Source organism: Ovis aries, chromosome 7, assembly GCF_016772045.2.
Source record: "Ovis aries strain OAR_USU_Benz2616 breed Rambouillet chromosome 7, ARS-UI_Ramb_v3.0, whole genome shotgun sequence".
Lineage (NCBI taxonomy): Eukaryota > Metazoa > Chordata > Mammalia > Artiodactyla > Bovidae > Ovis > Ovis aries.
Genome location: NC_056060.1, coordinates 24662160 through 24682417, shown reverse-complemented (window position 1 = coordinate 24682417; position 20258 = coordinate 24662160). Strand labels below are relative to the sequence as shown.

The window sequence follows — 20258 nt, the reverse complement described above, 5'->3', positions numbered from 1 at the left end:
TTCCAGATATTTAAGACTGTGTTCTTGTGTGTGAGATTATTGTTCCTCCTATCCTCTTTTAATTCTTCTCTAATTTACAAACATGCACATACTTTAATATCTTCATAAACTCTGGTCAAGACTAAAGCCCATCATATTAGTGACCGTGACACAGAAAGCTTTGTTTCATCCGCTTCAGAGAGAATGATTCCTCTTAAGGTAATTCTCACGCATTCTCCCTTTGAATATTTAGAAACAAATTGGGGAACAGAGATGTATACAGACATTAGCTACTAAAGAAGGAGAGTGTGTGTGTGTGTGTGAAAGGACTGAACTGAAAGCATTTGAATTGTAGCTGACATATATTGTTTATATTTCAGATGTACACCTTGATTTGGTTTACATATATATCCTGAGATGATCGCTATAATCAAGTTAACAAATTTACCACTTCACGTGGTTACCCTTTCGTGTGTGTGTGCGTGTGTGGGTGTGTGTGTGCGTGTGTGGGTGTGTGTGTGTGTGTGTGTGGTGAGAATCCATAGGATTTACTCTGTTAGCACATTTTATGTATATACTGCTATATTGCCCACCTGTTTTAAAAACTAGGGGTTCAGAAGAGTCCTTCATAAGACGTGCTGCTTTGGCATGGGGGTTATTTTGAGCTTCCCTGGGGGCTCAGACTGTAAAGCGTCTGCCTGCAATGCAGGAGACCTGGGTTCAATCCCTGGGTCAGGAAGATCCCCTGGAGAAGGAAATGGCAACCCACTCCAGTACTCTTGCCTGGAAAATTCCATGGACGGAGGAGCCTGGTAGGCTACAGTCCATGAGGTCGCAAAGAGTCGGACACAACTGAGCGACTTCACTTTCATTCACTTTATTTTGAGCTAACGGTAGTGAAGCAACTGCAAACTGAAGAGAAGCTGCTGCTGGTGCTGCTAAGTCGCGTCAGTCGTGTCCGACTTGTGCGACCCCATAGACGGCAGCCCACCAGCTCCGCCGCCCCTGGGATTCTCCAGGCACGAACACTGGAGTGGGTTGCCATTTCCTTCTCCAATGCATGAAAGTGAAAAGTGAAAGTGAAGTTGCTCAGTCGCATCCGACTCTTAGCGACCCCATGGACTGCAGCCCACCAGGCTCCTCTGTCCATGGGATTTTCCAGGCAAGAGTACTGAAGTGGGTTGCCATTGCCTTCTCCGGAAGAGAAACTACTGCCCCTCATTTAACTTCTTAGAATAATTTAATTTGGGATTTTTCCCAGAAAAAGAGCTATTAGAAGATATAAAATGGGTCTTTTGTAGTTTGCAGCATCACACATGAGCCCTTGTAGTGTCTCCCTCCAGCTCCTACACTCCTTGAGCCACTGCTTGATTTAGGGCATCAGTGCTGGGAACTCTTGAAATGAATGGGAACATGATGGCCATTTTATCTTTTCTTAGAATCATCTCTCAAGTCCTCCATACCCAGGTGCCCAGAATTCTTGTCTTTTTACTCCCCCTCTTCATTCACCCAAAGAACTAGAGAGTAGTTGGATTTACAATGTTCCCTGAGACAACCCCTATCCAATCTGTTGGTGCCCAATTCCCCATTATTCAGGCGAATAATGAGCTAGGGCTTAAATTGCACCAGGGTTTCTGTAAATACCAGCATGTTCCCATCTAACCCTGATGACTTATTTCCCATTTGAAGAGAAGAAACAAGGGGATTCCCTGGTAGTCCGGTGGTTGGGATTCTGAGTTTTCATTGTGGGGAGGATGGGTTAGATCCTTGGTGGAGGAATCGGGATCCTGCAAGTCAACCCTTCTTGGAAGAAAAGTTATGACAAACCTAAACAGCATATTAAAAAGCAGAGACATTACTTTGCAAACAAAGGTCCGTCTAGTCAAAGCTATGGTTTTTCTAGTAGTCATGTATGGATGTGAGAGTTGGACTATAAAGAAAGCTGAGCACTGAAGAATTGATGCTTTTGAACTGTGGTGTTGCAGAAGACTCTTGAGAGTCCCTTGGACCACAAGATGATCCAACCAGTCCATCCTAGAGGAAATCAGTCCTAAATATTCATTGGAAGAACTGATGCTGAAGCTGAAACTCCAATACTTTGGCCACCTGATGTGAAGAACTGACTCATTTGAAAAGACCCTGATTCTGGGGAAGATTGAAGGCAGAAGGAAAAGGGGATGACAGAGGATGAGATGGTTGGGTGGCATCACCAACTCAATGGACATGAGTTTGAGTAAACTTTGGGAGTTGTTGATGGACAGGAAAGCCTCGTGTACTACAGTTCATGGGGTCGCAAAGAATCAGACATGACTGAACAACTGAACTGAACTGAACTGAACTGAAGTCAACCCACATTGCCAAAAAGAGAGAAGAAAGAAGATGGCATTGCTGCTAACAAGTTTTGAAGATAAGTTCTGGATATAACTAAATATTCTAACTCTAGGACAAGAAAAATCATTTTTCCTCCACCTTCTATGTTCCGTCTGTGTTCCCTCTGTAATAAAAAATAAATTAACAAGGGCAAGTGTTGCCCTAAGACAATCAGACCACCAGGCTTTTTTCCAGCAAAAAAAAAAAAAAAGTTTATTGGGGATCAGCAAAGAATTGCAAGTTTGGATAAGCAACCATGGTAAGCCACATGCAAATCCTCAGCAAAAATGGAGAGGAGAACTCTTTTATATAGGGGAAAAGGAAGTTGAGAGGGCTACAGTAAGCAAAGAGCATGTGACTTTTCTTTGGCCGAATCGCAACAGTCTCTTAAGATCTGAGCCAGAAGAGGCAATCTTTCTTCTTCCCATTGGCTCTGCTATCCTTGTAGAGTGTGAAAGCTTCCCCTTCTGGTCTCCTGACTCCATTTAAATGAGATTTCTATTTATTAATTTTTTTAACAAAAAACAAACAGAAGCTTAACAACATGGATATTTCCCATATGCATAGGAGGTACCCAGGAAAGATGAGTAAAAATTGACAAATGGACTAAGCTGCTACCTCAAATAACATTTTTAGCTAGAGGCAAAAGTTGGGGATAGTATTTGGGGACTACAAAGGGAAGGGAGCAATTCAGCAGAATTTGAAAGGAGCAAACATTTGGTCAATAAATATTTGTTAAGCCTTGCAGAGACCATGGGAACAGAGAAAAAAATTAACAGACTTTAACAGACCTCCCTGTCTACACATCTAGTTCATATTATACTGTAATTATCCATGGTGATAGCTCTCTTCCTGAAATAAGTCCTCTGCATTGTGTTGACTGAAAAAAATTCACAATCTAAAAGTTGAGAATTATGCTTTATTCAGTGGACTTACTGAGGACTTAAGCTTGGGAGACGGCCTCTCAGCTCTGAGGGACTGTTTTGAAGAAGTAAGGGAAGAACCAGGATATATAGGAACTTTTCCTCAAAAAAGCCACAAATAGTTGGAACATCAAGAGATTCCTGTTAACTAAAGAAAAACCAGGCAACTCAAGTTTAACAAATTTAGCACTTTTCCTGTACAGAAAGATGCAAGAGTCTAGACTCACCAAAATCTTTCCCTGATATACACCTCAACTATCTAGGCCTGTTTATCTCCATCCTGAATTAAACTACTGCAATGACTGCTGGCTTGATGGCCTCAACATCCTTTGTTTCCTGGAATGGTAGGTGATATTCTTTGTCCATAACTCTTTTAGGTAGTTAGGAAGAAGGTCAAATGTTCTTTCAAAATCTGTTGGACCTTGATTGTTTCCAGCTCAAAATAATCCACCTGCAAAAGAGACATATTTTGGGGAGGCAAATGTTACTCCCCTCAGAGGCATACTTTGGGGGTTATATTCTGCTACACTACGTGATACTCTGATAACAAGGTGGCCCAGTGAGAAATTCAGCCAAGGAGACTTAGCTAGAAACAGCCCTTGAAGAAAAATATTAATAGAAAACACATTTGAGGATCTCACTTTATCTGCAAAATGTGCCTTTGACTAGACACTTTTCAATTCTCAATGAAAGTCCAGAAGTTTCCAATTTCAGGTGTAGTTTCCCTCACTTAAATTCCCCTGGAACATAAGCATCCAGGGAATTTCTTCTAGAATTTTGTTGGGAAACCAGTTTAGGAGCCGAATCTCTGGTTGTCTCCTGATAATCCCCCTCTGGGGTTATCCAGAGCCTTATAATTTCTTAATGCCCACAGGTCAGTCTTTGAAGTTTGACTCCTTTGCTCCAGGCTATTCTCAGAGTGAACCCAATTGTGCTAGATGAGAAGATGCAGGAACTGGTTCTCATGGGAAGTCTGTCTTATCCCCTCCCCACAACTGCTGCCAAGCAGTCAGCGTGCAGTACCTCCCACTGCTATTCCTTCCATCCTTCCTTCACTTTTGGGACTTCTTGGCTCTAAGGAAAGGGGAAAGACACACACTCTCTGCTCTTCAGATCCATAAACTGATCCCCACTTCGACCAGTGACAGGAGTGTTGGATCTAAATAGGGTGAGTTATGGTTAGAAGGGCTGGTGCTGAGGATGCTTAGAGGGAAAGGCCCAGGTATGCTGGAAGGGGAAATTAAGAAGGTGGGATTAAGAACAGACAGTGATCCGACTTGTAAGTACCAACGACCTGAATTCAATTCCGTATTAATCTCACTGATACAATTCTTAGAGCCTCTCCCCACTCTTCCACCCATCCCGCTCCTCCTCAATCTTCCTGAGCATAATATCATTGTCTCTTGATATCTATGGAGCATTGGTCCAGGACCCCCATGCCCAGGGTCCCAAAATCCAGGCATCAAGTCCCTTATATAAAATGGCATAGCATTTGCATTTAATCTATATATTTTAATCATCTCTACATTACTTATCATACCTAATACAATTTAAATTTTATGTAAATAGCTGTAAATACAATATAAATGCTATGGAATTAGCTGGCAGCACAAAGCAAATTCAAGTGTTACTTTTTAGAACTTTCAGGATTTTTTTTCTGTATATATTTTTAATTTATGGTTGTGGTTTATTGAATCCCTGGGTGCAGAACAGGTGGATACAGAGGGCCAACTATACACTGAAGCAGCTTGAATCCTGGTCTTCTCATCCTATTTAGGCCTTTTGAGCCAGGGACAGGGTAAAACAAGAGAAGGCACCTATCCCTTATGGTGTGTTTGATATAGCGCTTGACATTCTCACAAATGCTCTCAATGCATGTATCTCATAGACTCTCACAAGTCTGAGGGACGGATGATTAGTCCCATTTTGGGGCATCATGCTCAGAGTTGAGAACTAGGATAGACATTCCACAGGGCCAGGTATAGTCCTCATGGTAAATGAGGGCAGAGAGCTAGTTTAAGGGGGAGACTTTTTCAAGCAACTCTCTGCCCTAATTTTGAACAGAGTAGCTCTTGTGAGGGCAATTTAAATCTTGGTACCTGATTCATTAGAACAATATTTCAAAATTGGAGCTCATTGTGATGACGTTCTTAAAAACAGATCAAGATCATTTATAATGACAATAATTAGGGAAATGTCTTCTGAGAAGGGGTGTGTGTAGTCAGGAGTGATAGCCTGTTTCACAAGCTTTGGGGAAGTGTCATAAGGAAGACAAGATCCTGGAAGCAACATCTTTCAGAGTCAGTGTAGCTGCAGCCTAGGATTTCAGGGAACCAAAGCCTCCTGCTGAGAAAATATTTCCCAAGTCTATTCATCTTCTGCATACCCTTTAAAGGTGACAACCTTTTGCAATTCACAAACATAAAGCTTAAAATCCCATTTTCTTAAGGATATACACTCCTCTATGAATTGATCTGGATGCAACAGTTAGGTAAAGGGAAATAAGTTCCTTAGTTCAGGTAGAAGAGAGGGCAGACGAGAGGTATTTGGAACTGTCAAAATAAACTTCATTAATTTTTTACCACTTTGCTCTTGTCTCAGACAGGCTGTAGCATATTGTCATTTCTTGTAAACTTTATTATCTAATGAGACTTATCTTCCAGCCTGGAAACCAAATGGTAAGATTGGGTCCAGGTGCAGTCCATGGGGTCGCTGAGGGTTGGACACGACTAAGCAACTTCACTTTCACTTTTCACTTCCACGCATTGGAGAAGGAAATGGCAACCCACTCCAGTGTTCGTGCCTGGAGAATCCCAGGGACAGCAGAGCCTGGTAGGCTGCCCTCTATGGGGTCGCACAGAGTCGGACACGACTGAAGCGACTTAGCAGCAGCCTACACTGACAGAGAAAGGAATTTTAAGGTGGAGCTCAGCTCTTAGGGCAGTGGTGAGATAATGCTTTCCTCTCTCTTCCCTGTGGATCCACAGGTGGTCCTGGTGACTGAAATGGCACCCACTCTAAAGGTCCTAGGCTCTCTGTTGGCTCTGCTGTTTCCTCTATGTGGGCTCCTTGTACACAGCCAAAACCTTTCCTGGAGGGAATTTATGAAACAGCACCACCTGAGCACAAATTGGGAATTCAGCAAGTACAAATGCAATGATCTGATGAGGGAAAGAGGCATTCCAAAAGACAAGAACTATCACATCTTCATCTATATCTTATGGCACAAAATTGAGCGTATATGCCTGAGGAACTGGAGAGACAGCTACAGAAATGTATATATATGGGCCCCATATCCCTTCGAGGTACTCAAGTGCATCCGGAAGAACAGCAAAGGCAATTACAAAGATTACAAGAGCTACAGCTACATTGAATTCCATTGCGGCATGAATGGGTTTGTTGACGGCATAGAGGACATGCGGTTATTAAAGGATATCAGCAACTAGAAAGTCCACCCGCACCCACAGCTTTCAGTGTTCAGTGCTTGCAAGTGGTGGCCCCGCCTACATCAAGAGCCCTTACATTTATGGGCCAACATTTTTCAACTACTTAGCATTTTTCACATGGTTTCTTGCTCTCATAACTGCCTGTGTTGTTTCTCTGTCTGGAATACCCTTCCGCTCTCATCTATCTAATTTTCTTCTTCTTCTTCTTCTTTTTTTTTTTTTTTTAATTCTGCACATATGGAGTCTCTGTTTTTACTATCCCAGGAATTTTCCTGATATTGATTCTCCTTATACCTTTGCAAACTGAATGATCTTCCATCCCTAAATAAATTATATCATTCCAATGTGTATGACATGTATTCATGTATACAGAGTATGTGTTGTGTGATTAGTAGAGGTGTTTTAAGTGTGTGTTATATAGCTTATGCTTAAATGTGATGTGTACTGTTTATAGGTTTAAAGTATATGTGTGTGTCTACTGTGTGTAATAGGTTTCTGTGTGTGATGAATGTATAACTATTTATGCGCTAAGTAGGGGATAAGACGTGACCTAGGCATTAATGGTGGGGACATGTTGAGTTCCACCCAGATTGGTGGGTGTAGCCAAAGCTGATTAGGTATAAAATATGTAGCATGTTCCTGGCACATAGCAGGTGCTCAGTCAACAATGATTTTCTTCCATCCTCATCTTTTGATTGGTATTTTAACCTTGAGAAAACAAACATGACAAGTGCCCAGCAATTGTCTGCTCTCTCTGCTGCTGCTAAGTCACTTCAGTCGTGTCCGACTCTGTGCGACCCCATAGATGGCAGCCCACGAGGCTCCGCCATCCCTGGGATTGTCCAGGCAAGAACGCTGGAGTGGGTTGCCATTGTAAGGTTAGAGGACTTTAAAATGAAACTCTGTTCAAGAGTGAGACTTAAGACTTACACTCTGTTGAAGGAAAGAGGAAGTATATGGGAGAAGGAAATGTTGAAGACAGAAGTAAGTAATGTCCATGGTAGTTCTGTTTGCTAAATAGAGGATAGAGACACAGGGTAAGAGAGATGTTCATGTCATATAATTATGCCCAGGGCAGGTATGTGAAGGAGAAATACTAAACACTATTATTCAGTCTCCAGCATCAACAAATGACTCAAACCTTGAAACAACTAGAAAAAAGACCAAGGTATAAACGTTTTATACCTTGACAAACCTAGACAGCGTATTAAAAAGCAGAGACATTACTTTGCTGGCAAAGGTCTGTCTAGTTAAAGCTATAGTTTTTCTAGTGGGCACATATGAATGTGAGAGTTGAACCACAAAGAAGGCTGAATGCTGAAGAATTGATGCTTTTAAACTGTGGTGTTGGAGAAAACTCTTGAAAGTCCCTTGGACTACAAGAAGTTCAAACCAGTCAATTCTAAAGGAAATCAACTCTGAATATTCATTAGAAGGACTGATGCTGCAGCTGAAGCTCCAATACTTTGGCCACCTGATGTGAAGACCCTGATGCTGAGAAAGACTGAAGGCAGGAGGAGAAGGGGATGACAGAGGATGATGGTTGGATGGCATCACTGACTCAATGGACATGAGTTTGAGCAAGCTCTGGGAGATGGTGAAGGACAGGGAAGCCTGAAGTGCTGCAGTCCATGGGGTCACAAAGAGCTGGACATGACTGAGTGACAGAACAACAGTAATATAACAATTTTAAATTAGCTGATATTTTAAAGTAGTTTGCACACAGTAAGGAAGCAGAAATGTCCACCCTGAAATATGCCTCTTTGGCATAGGGGTCATTTCAGCCTGGTTATTTTTGAAGAATCAGCAGATATGAGAGACATTCTGAAAACCAAATAGAAGTTACTTTTATAACTCTTCTGTAGGAGACATTTGGGCTTCCTAGGTGGAGCTAGTGGTAAAAGACCCGCCTGCCAATGCAGGAAACAGAAGAGACATGGGTTCAATCCCTGGGTCAGGAAGGTCCCCTGGAGGAGGGCATGGTAACCCACTCCAGTATTCTAGCCTGGAGAATCCCATGGACAGAGGAGCCGGGTGGACTATGGTCCATAGGGTTGCAGAGAGTCAGACACAACTGAAGCAACTTAGAATGCACACAAGAGACAATTACAGGTAAAAGGGAAATCTCCATTTGTAAGAGTGTCTTCCTGCTGTACCAGGAAGGTGGGTGGGGGTGACTCATATTCTAGAAACTTACTGATGGAGAAGGCAATAATAAACAATCTTATCCTTGTTTACTGTGTTTTTATTGATCATCTTCCATAGATTCCTCACCCTCAACATCTCCTTTTGTCTTTAGCTAAAGATGGTGTTTAAGCCATCTTGGTGAGTTACTCAGCTTTCCTGGTCTCTGCCATGTACTATACGTGTAATTAAACATTTGTTTGTTCTCCTCTTGATATCTCATATAATATAATTATTGTACCAGTTAAGTTACAAGGGAAAAAGGAAACAAATTTTCCTCTCAACAACACCTTTCTAGAACTCGGGCCTCAGTGAGTGGCCAATGAATCTAGATGGGCCATCATGTTCCAAATAGCTCCTCAGCTTTGCAGTTTTTTCAGTGTACTTGGGAATGAGCAGAACCCTGGGAGATAAAGAACTTTACCAACCAAACTCACAAGAGATTAGTATTAAACAGTAGTTCTATAAGCAGATAGGATAGGGAGTCCCCAGAGAAAGAGAACTAGGAAGGGCTTTCTTAACATTAGAGAAGCCATTTTAGCCATAGGCATTTTGTGGTCTAGACTTGGCCACAAGATCTTAAGGGAAGTAAGGGATCAAAGGGAAAGCAGCCAAGAAGTAATTGTTCAGCAATAAAACAGTGTCTCAGTTCCTCTTCAAAGGACATACATAACAATCTGATAAAGCTGAGTTCCAGATGCAGGACAGAAAGATGCTGTTGACCCTCCTGATTTCAGTCAACTAAAGCTTGGACTCTGTCAACATTTCCCCAGTTATACACTGAATTCTCTGCTCAAGCCGCTTCATAATATGCAAGTACCCTTAGCTTAAAACTTCCCCTTTTTTGCTGTTTGTGGAGACTGCTTTGGGAAAAATCTCTGGTGTGCTCCTAACTTGCTGTGTGCGTGCTAAGTTGCTTCAGTTGTGTCCAACTCTTTACTACCCTATGGACTGTAGCCCGCCAGGCTCCTTGCTGCAAGTAATAAATCTTTCCTGCTCCTGATCTTTGCCTTTGGCTTGACATCCATGTTAGGTCATTAGAACAGGAAACAGGAGTCCAGAATGGCGGTGGCTAAAATACAAGGAAGGAAAAGCTTGTGAAAATAGAACAAAGGAAGGTCGGAGGATGGGAGTGAAGACCTCAGGTAGAACAAACAGCATCCTGGCTAGCCCAATTTACATATAAAACATGTAAAAAGAGGAGCCAAAGGGCCGGGGCTCTCTCTTCGTGTCTTTTGGGTCGGCATGCCCTCATGCCTCGAGGATGTATTTTCCTTTTATTTTCTAAATAAAACTGTGTTCTAAATAAAACACAGAGCGGTAACACTGATCTGTCTGAGGGCTATAACACCATCTATTGGAGAGCTGAGAGCTGTACCATGGTCTGTCTGAGAGCTGTGACACGCTGAGGGCTTTAATGTCCGTCACTACAAATTTTTGTTGTGACAAGACAGAACCGAGGAGATTACACTCACCTGACATCCGCCAAGAGGCGCGCGAATTCAGTTTTCTGGGGGTAATAGGTCTTCATCAATGATCAATTTACATGTGGGAAACATGTTGTTTTTCTTACTTGATAAATACTGCTTTAAAATGTACTGGTGTATTCTGGTTTCCTAGAGTCATACTTTAGGATGGTCTTTTCAGCTCTCTTACAATAATTTTTCACAAATACCTCACTTTTAAAATTCTTTAAAATTTGTTTTTATTAAAATGTTAAATGATGATGGTTCAAAACAGTATAGGAGGAAAATGAATTTAAAAGAAATTATTAACAGTTGTAAAAAATTAGTAAACAGTACAGGAGGGCATGGCAACCCACTCCAGTATTTTGCCTGGAGAATCCCATGGACAGAGGAACCTGGCAGGCGTTGGTCCATAGGATCGCACAGAGTTGGACAGACTAAAGCGACTTAGCGTGCGCGCGCGCGCGCACACGCACACACACACACACACACACACACACACACACACACAGTCTCAATTAAATAGAAGTGGAAGACCAGAAGAGGGAGCTCTCACACCCTGTGAGCATAGCAGAGCCTAGCAGGGCTAGTCAGGACTTTCCTGGCAAGGATTCTGCCAATGAACAGCCATGAACTCTTTGTCTATTATAGCCCTCCAACTTCCTTTTTTTTCTCTATTAAAGCATTCTCTTTCCCTTGCTGTGCAGGGACTTCTGTCTTGACTGCTTTTCCTTCATTTCTCCATTTCCCCACTTCTCTAATTAGTAACTGTCCGCATCTGCTCTTTGGAAAGGGGGAAGTTCTGCAAACAAGAAACGGAAAGACTTCTGTACCCGGAGGATTCTGCAAGGTCTTACTCAGTTTCAAGCGCACAGTCTTCATAATCTGACCTGTGCCCACCTTTCTAGGCTCATCTGATATCACTCACTTCACTTGTTCTCTTAGTAGTAGTCATATGTAGCCACTTACAGTTCCAGGAATATGCCATACACATTCCAGCCACTGAAACTTTGTTCTCACTTCTTGCCACTTGGTGACAATCTGCCCTATGTTCATGTCCCAGTTCAGTTCATGGCCGCTGAGAAGCCGCTAGGCTCCAATCTGTGATGACCTCTTCCTCTTAACCCATTTACATCATACATTTGGCATTTAGCATATGCTGCTTTGTATGGTTAAATTTTCTCATACTTTATTCATTCATTCATGTATTCATCTATTCAATAGCATTTATAGAATGCCTACTGTGTGATAAATGCTGTGCTAAGCAATTATGGTAGAAGGTGGAAAAGCCAGTTTCCATGCAGTCAAGGGAGTCAAGTTCTCTAGAACAGCTTCTTACAACCTGGGGACTTCAAGAAGTCCATGAACTATGTTCCCAAGTCCAAGGTCTATCTGCTTGCTGCACAATAGGCCAATGAATCAGAGATGAGGTGTTGAGGCAAGGAATACGACTTTATTCAGAAGGCAAGCTGGATGAGAAGATGGCCAACTAATGTCTCAAAATAACCATCTTGTTGGGGGGGATATCTGGTTCTTTTATAGAACAGAGAGGTGTGGAGAAGGTGAGGAAGTAAAGTAAAAAGGTCATAAGTCTCGCAAATGTTTCCGGGAATGGCCAGCTTCAGGGTGGGTAAGTGTTAATTTCTTTTCTGCCAGTCACAGGTGGACAGGGTCAGATTGTCTCTCTGAGAATAGTCAGGCAGAAGAGCAGACCATTAAGTATGATTATAATAACAAAAGCAGCAAAAAGCAAAGGTTAAAATGGAAGAAGCAGATCCAACATGGAGCAAAAACTGGCTCTTCCTAGTAACAAACCCACTGAAATTATATGGATTCTTCTTGGTATGTTTCCATTTGGGGACAGCAAATCAATGGCTTTCATCAAATTCTCAGAGACGTTTACAGTCATTGGTCTAGCGGCTGTGATATAATTACCACACACATGCACATAACTATCAAAGATGCTATTAATCTACTCAAAACTCATTTTACAAAGTAGGGTTAGTGGTCCCAAAGTAATTTATGTTAAAGATACTCTAACTGGAAAAATTTCAGATTTTGTCTGTCACAAGGGATAGCCCATATTTTAGGAGTCAGCATTTTCTGGGACAAAGTTATTATTCAATGGTCTTGTTCAAAGATAGATATTTTCACAAGATATTACACACATCAAAATTATAATAATCCCATAAACACTCTTATAAAAGTTTATTTCTGATCCAACAAAACACTCTAGTTCACATCCATACTGCTGATGGTGAGCAGGTATGAGGTGGGAAAAGGGAAAGATGGCTTGCTGTGACATCTTCACCCTTTGTTCTGCATTCTGAGAAAATTTCTATCCCTTCTTGCTTTCATGAACTTTTTGCATTTTATAATCCTCAAATCCTCCCCTCAAATATTGAAGAATCCTAGCAATAAAGTATCTTAAGACACTCATCAAAAATCCTAAATTTCCATTTGAGAAATGGGAGGCAGGTATTCTTGTTTCCCCCCACATAACTTTACGAGTAGCTACAAGTCCAAAGCTAGAAGTCAATTTGCTTCACAGAGAAATTCTAACTCAATTAGAAGGAATGAGGGAAAGCTATTAAGTAAATGTGTGGTTAGTAAAAGCCACCCTGCTTTGAAGACCTGGAGCAAAGAGCAAAAGAGCAAGACAGCAAATTTGATGTTTTCTAACTGAATTTACACTTCAATTATACTTTGGTATAATTATAATATAATTTAACAATGAAAATAGAATCTAATGAGTGCTAATAGAGTCTGAACAATTAGGGCTGGAAGAGTTCTGGGCCTGGAGAGAGGAAAGTTCGGAGGAGAGGATATTTGAGCACAGTCTAGAAAGATGGGTAAGCAACCAAGCAGACTAGGTTGGAAAGGATGGTCCAGGAAAAAGAAATAACACCTGTAAAACTGTGAAGTGTGAATAATTTTTTTAAAAGTTAAAATTGTGGCTATCAAGAAAGTCTAAATAATAAATTCATGTCATTGAATAAGCTCATAAATAAACCCAATTTATTAAACTCATCAGCAATAAGGAAGTCAGTAACAATCAAAAACCAGTTCAAATGTGACTTTAGTTTACAGAAATGTATATTCTTTGCTGGATAAAATTCATTTGCATCACCATGAACAGGAATGATGCACTGTTATCATTTTATAAGTTTATGTCTGTTCTGCAAATCAAAGGTATACACCTTCACAGTGTCTGTTCACCCACTGTGGGTCTGCTAGACAAACCCTGGTGCTAAATGAAAAGACTCCCAGTGATCTCTTTTGTCCATTTCCAAGTCTTGGACAACTTTCTCTTCTGTTATTGTTGTTATTCAGTTGCTAAGTTGTATCCAACTCTTTGAGACACCATGGACTGCAGGGTGTCAGGCTTCCCTGTTCTTCAGTATCTCCCAAGTTTGCCCAAGTTCATGTCCATTGAGTTGGTGATACCATCCAACTGTCTCATCATCCCCTTCTCCTCCTGCCTTCAATTTTTCCTAGCAATAAGGTCTTTTCTAATGAGTCAGCTCTTTGTATCAGGTGGCCAAATTATTGGAGCTGCAGCTTCATCATCAGCCCTTCCAATGTATATTCAGGGCTAATTTCCTTTAGAATTGACTGGTTTGATCTTCTTGCTGTCCAAAGGACTCCCAAGAGTCTTCTCCAGCACCACAACTCAAAAGATTCCATTCTTTGGTACTCAACCTTTTTTATGGTCCAACTTTCACATCCATATTATAACTACTGGAAAAACCATAGCTTTGACTATATGGCCCTTTGTGGGCAAAGTGATATCTTTGCTTTTTAATATATCAAGTTTGTCATAGCTTTCCTTCCAAGGAGCAAGCATCTTGTTTAGAAAATGTATAGAGATCGTTATGACTGATGTGAAAAGGAAGAAGGAAATCACAAGAAATAGTCTGATACAGCAATAGGCCAAAGAAGAAACTGTATCATATGCCCAAATTGACCAATGAGCTAAGAGTTGAAGGCCATCTCGAGTGTCAGGAATTCAATTCCACAGAAACAATAAAACTAAACCTCACAAAGGAACCTGGAACTCATCACCTAGCATCAGCCTCTGACTCGTTGTTCTGGCCATTACTGGCTGGATGCCTGACACAGAAATACATCAGCAACCATGAGAGAAGGAGCGTTCTAAAGGTCTGAATATGGTTGATAATTGTTATAATAAGTAACTATTAGATTGAAGACTGATCTGATATTTTAGGACAGGGCTTCGAGACTGTTACTTTTGCAGTCAGCAATCAAATAAAGGTCTAGAGAATAGAATATACAAAATAACAGGCTATGGACCTAATCCCTTCTCAGTGAGGCATGGGTATGGAGAAAACATAGATAATAGAGACCCTATCAGATGCCCTGAACTTGCTTTAGAATTTTAGGGCCGGCAGAAGGGCCCAGCCAATCACCAGGGTCCATTTCCTGCACAGGGAGCATCTGATGAGATTCAGGACATGTCACTACTGAATATGGCACCCTGGCATATTAAGGGCTTCCCAGGTGTGCAGTGGTAAAGAATACGCCTGCCACTGAAGGAGACGTAGGAGACGCAGATTCTATTCCCAGGTGGGGAAGATCCCCTGGAAGAGGAAAAGGCACCCACTCTAATATTCTTGCCTGGGAAATTCCATGGACAGAGGAGCCTGGTGGACTACAGTTCATAGGGTCACAAAGAGTCAGACATGACTGGGCGTGCACACAATAGCTTATGGAATATTTCAAGCTGAAGGAATTTGAGAGATGGAAGATAATGCAGGAAGGATTTTCTGACCTTCTGAAGCAGATTATGAAATCTTCATGTGAGAGGAGCCCTCCCTATGCCTAAGGGGAAAAGAGCATCTTTATCTCTGATCTAGATGGATAGGTCTTGGAAGTTTCTCCTTTCTTACTACACTTAGCTTGTACCTCTGTTCTTTCACATCTATCCATGTCTTCCCACTTTTTGTCAAACCTACCATTATAATGCTTAGGTTTAATCACTTCTTAGGGTCTTCATTTCCTTAGAAGTCTCCCTATGTTCCTTATACTAAATAAATTTGTATGCTTTTATCTTATTAATCTGTCTGTTACAGGGACCCCAGCTGAGAATTTAGAAGCGTAGAAGGAAAAGATATTTCTCACAAATGTTAAAATTATTAACATTTTATTTTACTGTAGTGCTTATGTAACAATTGATGAATTGTATTAATACATTAATACTGGGACTTCCTTGATGACCTAGTGATTAAGAATCCACCTTGCCATGCAGTGGACCCAGGTTCAATCCCTGGTCCAGGAACTGAGATCCCACATACCACTGAGCAACCACGCCTACACCTGAGCCTGGGCACTCCAGAGTCTGGGCGCAGCAACTAAAGAACCCACACGTGACAACTAGAAAGTCTGTATGTGCAACAAAATAGTTCACGTGATGCAACTAAGACCAGATGCAGCAAATAAATAAATAAAATTATTTTTTAAATACATTATTATTGACTGAAGTCCACAATTTACACTAGGATTTGTTCTTGCTGTACACATTTGTGGCAAGTGCATAATGTCATTGTATGGGAAGAAAGTTTTCCTTAGCATTCTTAGGTTCCTTGGCTGGGTCTGAAAATTCAGCTGACAAAGACCAATAGAAGAAAAGCATACAAATTTTATTAAATATTCACATGCTCATGGGATCATTCACAAGAAAATGAAAATCCAAATAAGTGAACACAGCAGGAAGCTTTTATACCCTTTGGACAAAGAAACAATGCCTCTGTAAAGAATAGACAGGACAAAGGGGTTTGGTCTCTGGATAGTATACCAGGGACCAGAGATAGTATACCCCTTCACCATACTATCACTGGATAGTAAATGGTGAAGAAGTAACTAAAAAGATAATTTTTGAGATTCATTTGCAGATTCCACTGGTGTCCTCACTGGGATGATGACAGTCTCTCTCCAGTAAAAGGAAAATTTATTTTCTGCCTTTGGACAGAAAGGGGGAAGCTTGTTTTGCACTTCATGATTCTTAATTGCCTTCAATGCAAAATAATTTTTATGTCAAAGAGCCATATTTGGGGATGACATGTTCTGATTTCTTTCAGTATGGACATGGAATATCTCTCCATTTATTTATATCCTCTTTTGATTTATTTCATCAGAGTTTTATGAAGTGAAGTGAAGTGAAGTGAAATGAAGTCGCTCAGTCGTTTCCGACTCTTTGCGGCCCCATGGATTGTAGCCTATCAGGCTCCTCCGTCCATGGGATTTTCCAGGCAAGAGTGCTGGAGTGGATTGCCATTTCCTTCTCCAGGGGATCTTCCCGACCCAGGAATCGAACCCAGGTCTTCCGCAGTGCAGGCAGACGCTTTACCATCTGAGCCACCAGGGAGAGTTTTATAGTTTTCTTCATATTGATCCTGTACATATTTTACTAGATTTACACCTAAGTATTTCATTTTTCTTTGGTGTTAATGGAAATGTTAGTGTCTTTATTTCAAATCCCAATTGTTCATTGCTGGTATATAAAAAAGCAATCAATTTTTGTATATTAACCTTGCATCCTGTAACTTTGCTATAAACAGACTAAATTTTACCCTGAAGATTATTTGAGCCATTCAAAGTATTGGGCAAGAGTGTTTCACTGTTACATTTATGTTCAAGAAAGGTTAATCTGGAAGTAATATGTAGAATGGATTGGAAGCAAAAGAGACTAAAGGCAAAGAGTCCATGTAGGAAACTTTTATGTGAGTCCTCCATGAGACAATAGGTTCTGAATAAGGATATTGCAGCCCCAAGGAAAAGGTACGGAAAGGTTTAACAGGCAAATACCCTAAATGTGCCCTGCTTCATATGTATGGGTCTCTTCTCACAGTTTCCTCTTTGGGATGCCCTTGCCATCTTCTTTATCTAACTTCTAATTAATCCTCGAAACTCAGAGCAGGTGTTGTGCCTTCCAAAATTACCTCCTTTCTACTGTCTCCAGACAGTTACCTTGATCACAGCTATAAGTGCTACTTATATTTATTAATATATTATGTATTAGTCCATTAACCTATCTCTATCATGAGCTTATGAATCAGAGTAGCCCAGTAGCTGGCCTAAAAAGCATACACATAAATGAATAATTCATTCAAGTCTGTTGTTGAAATTCACATACCAAGGATGTGGCAGTTATTACATCAGATTTTCATGTATATTTTCTCCTAAGGAACTGAAATCATAAAAAAAAAAAATGAAGTTCAAGTAAGGAAGGAAACACCATTTCATATCAGGAAGTGATCAGTTCCTCATGTTTTGAGTCTCACTGTTTTTAAAGTAAGCTTACTCTCCCTATGTCTACAGTGTAATTGATACTATTTTAAACAGCAGGTTTGAAAATCTAAGTGTTTCATCCACAAGAAATTCATCTTCCAAGCTCTAGGTTTCTCTTTCTTAGGGTTCAGAATCCTTCCCCACGCAGGCAGACCTAGCATGCCTGGGAGGAGAACAACAGACAAAAGCTTCTGGTCCTGGGACTAACTACTGCTGCTGGAGCCCCGTCGTGGAGACCTGGTAAGCCCCACAGCTGGGGAGAGAGTGGGCAGTGAAGATAACTGGGAGATCCAGGTCAAATAGAAGGAGCATAAATGTTTCAGGAAGCAAGAGAAAAGGTTCCTTTTCCTTTATAAAAATTATTTATTTATTTGGTTGCGTTGGGTCTTTGTTGCCGCATGCAGGATCTTTGATCTTCATTGCGGCATGCTGGATCTTTAGTTGTGGCATGTGGGATCTAGTTTCCGGACCAAGGATTGAACCTGGGCCCCCTGCTCTGGGAGCTCAGAGTCTTAGCTACTGGGCCACCAGGGAAGTCCTGGGAAGAGACAAGGTTTCTGACATGGGCAGCATCAAACACACGAGGGCAGGTCAAAGAGAACAAGATCTACCAGAGTAAAAGTTGTCTTACCTCAAATTCCTCCTCACTGGGCTTTAGTTTCTTCAAAATTGTGAGACTCAAGTGAAAAAGAAGATGGTTAAAAAAAAAAAAACAAAACAGGAGCTATGAAATCTTAAAAGGCAGAGTAAAAATCTGAATGGTTATGAGCAATAATTTCTCTCTTATTGTTTCTACTGCTACGATCTATTTTCTCTCTCCTTGCACAGAAAAGATGGGGCCACATCTTCTGGGACGTTCTTCTCTCCTCTTATTGCTGCTGGGAATGTGGTGGTCAGTGTGCCCACTTTGTGCTGTGCCAAAAGGTCTCACCAAGGCTCGCTGGTTTGAAATTCAGCACATACAGCCAAGGCTTCTCCAATGCAACACGGCAATGCGTGGTGTCAATAACTACACTCGGCATTGTAAACCTGAAAACACCTTTCTGCACAACTTCTTCCAGGATGTGACTGCTGTCTGTAATTTGCCCAACATCATCTGTAAGAATGGCCGGCACAACTGTCACCAGAGTCCAAAGCCTGTCAACCTGACTCAGTGCAATCTCATTGCGGGAAGGTATCCTGACTGCCGCTACCATGATGACGCCCAGTACAAGTTCTTCATTGTCGCCTGTGACCCTCCTCAGAAGACCGACCCCCCTTATCATTTGGTTCCTGTACACTTAGATAAGGTTGTTTAAAGATCACTTTGCTTCTCGCTCAGCACAAATTCTCTTATGATCTCCTCTGATTTTTTTGTCTCTTATTGATTTTCCTGGTTCCCATAGAAGGAAAAAGGAGAGTATTGGAAAAATTAGAGTGATGAGGATACCAGACCAGAGTTGGAACAACAAAAAAAAGTCAGATTCTTTTCTGCTTTGGAGCTCTGTATTTTGAAGGAAGGTAGTAGATAAAAGGGTAAAGGAGGGTCCAGACCTCCATATTTTTAACCTTAGGAATTTGGCCAACTTTTGCTCTATTGTGTTCAGAGCAATAAAACCATTTTTGGTTGCATTATAATGAGTGTGTGTATAAGTATGTTTGAGATCCCTTTCATGTCATGCCAGCCTGGAGCTATCTAGGCCTGCATTTGCCAACATTCTAAGAACTACTTTGGCTCTAGGCAAACTTTGAGGTTATTTAGCAACCTGGGGCCTCTGCCATGTCCCTCTTCCTTGTGTTTCTGGGATTAAAGAGCAAGAAAATTCAACATGCCCTCAAACTCTGCTCATAGCTTTACATATTTCCCCTGAAATAATTGACTGTGTTTGTTGGAGGTGGCACTGATACAGAGTGCTAATGGCATTTCATACACAGGTTCTAACACTGGTAACTGAGGCACCCTAGATCTTAACTATTTATTTCTATATTTAATCAGATAATGTTTTAAATATAAATAGTTGAAGGGGCCTTCCCTGGTGGTACAGAGGATACGCGTTCAATCCCTGGTTCGGGAATATTCCACATGCCGAAGAGCAACTCACCCCATGCACCCCAACTACCGAAGCCCCTGTGCCTAGAGCCTGTGCTACTAAACCAGAGAAGCCCCTGCAACGGGAAACCCGCTCCCCGCAACAAGGAGTAGCCCCCACTCACCGCAGCTAGAAAAAGCTGGTGAGCAACAATAAAGACCCAGCTCAACCAAAAATGATAATAATAAACAAATAATAGTGATAATAATCCACAGTAACCTTAGAGTCAAGTCTCCCATTCTCTACTAGAATGAACAGAGAGAAAGTATCGATCACGGAGGAGGGGGGGTGCGAGGGGGGAAGCACTGGGAGACTGAACACATTTTTGTTCTACCCGTTGGGGTTTTGGAACAGATTTTTTCTTTTTCAATCATATACATCTTTGTTTACTGTAACAAGAGGTTTAATCAGCCTAAGGGAGTTGTGACATTCATTCAGCTGTCCCTTTGAGGGGTCAGACTCATCATACCCTTTAGACTCTGGCTCCTGACACACTGCTCACTCCGGCGGGTG

The 20258-nt window shown here is 41.4% G+C and overlaps 2 protein-coding genes across 2 annotated transcripts; both read left to right on the top strand.

Moving 5' to 3' along the window:
- Positions 1 to 4267: 4267 nt before the first annotated feature.
- On the top strand, positions 4268 to 19293 carry LOC105613768 (epididymal secretory protein E3-beta-like). Its single transcript, XM_027970691.3, has 3 exons — positions 4268 to 4440; positions 6260 to 17916; positions 18505 to 19293. The coding sequence occupies exon 2, from the start codon at positions 6278 to 6280 to the stop codon at positions 6716 to 6718; it is 441 nt and encodes a 146-aa protein (XP_027826492.2). The 5' UTR covers positions 4268 to 4440; positions 6260 to 6277; the 3' UTR covers positions 6719 to 17916; positions 18505 to 19293.
- Positions 17654 to 19293, top strand: RNASE6 (ribonuclease A family member k6). The gene is made up of 2 exons (XM_027970073.3): positions 17654 to 17916; positions 18505 to 19293. The coding sequence occupies exon 2, from the start codon at positions 18510 to 18512 to the stop codon at positions 18972 to 18974; it is 465 nt and encodes a 154-aa protein (XP_027825874.1). The 5' UTR covers positions 17654 to 17916; positions 18505 to 18509; the 3' UTR covers positions 18975 to 19293.
- Positions 19294 to 20258: the final 965 nt, after the last annotated feature.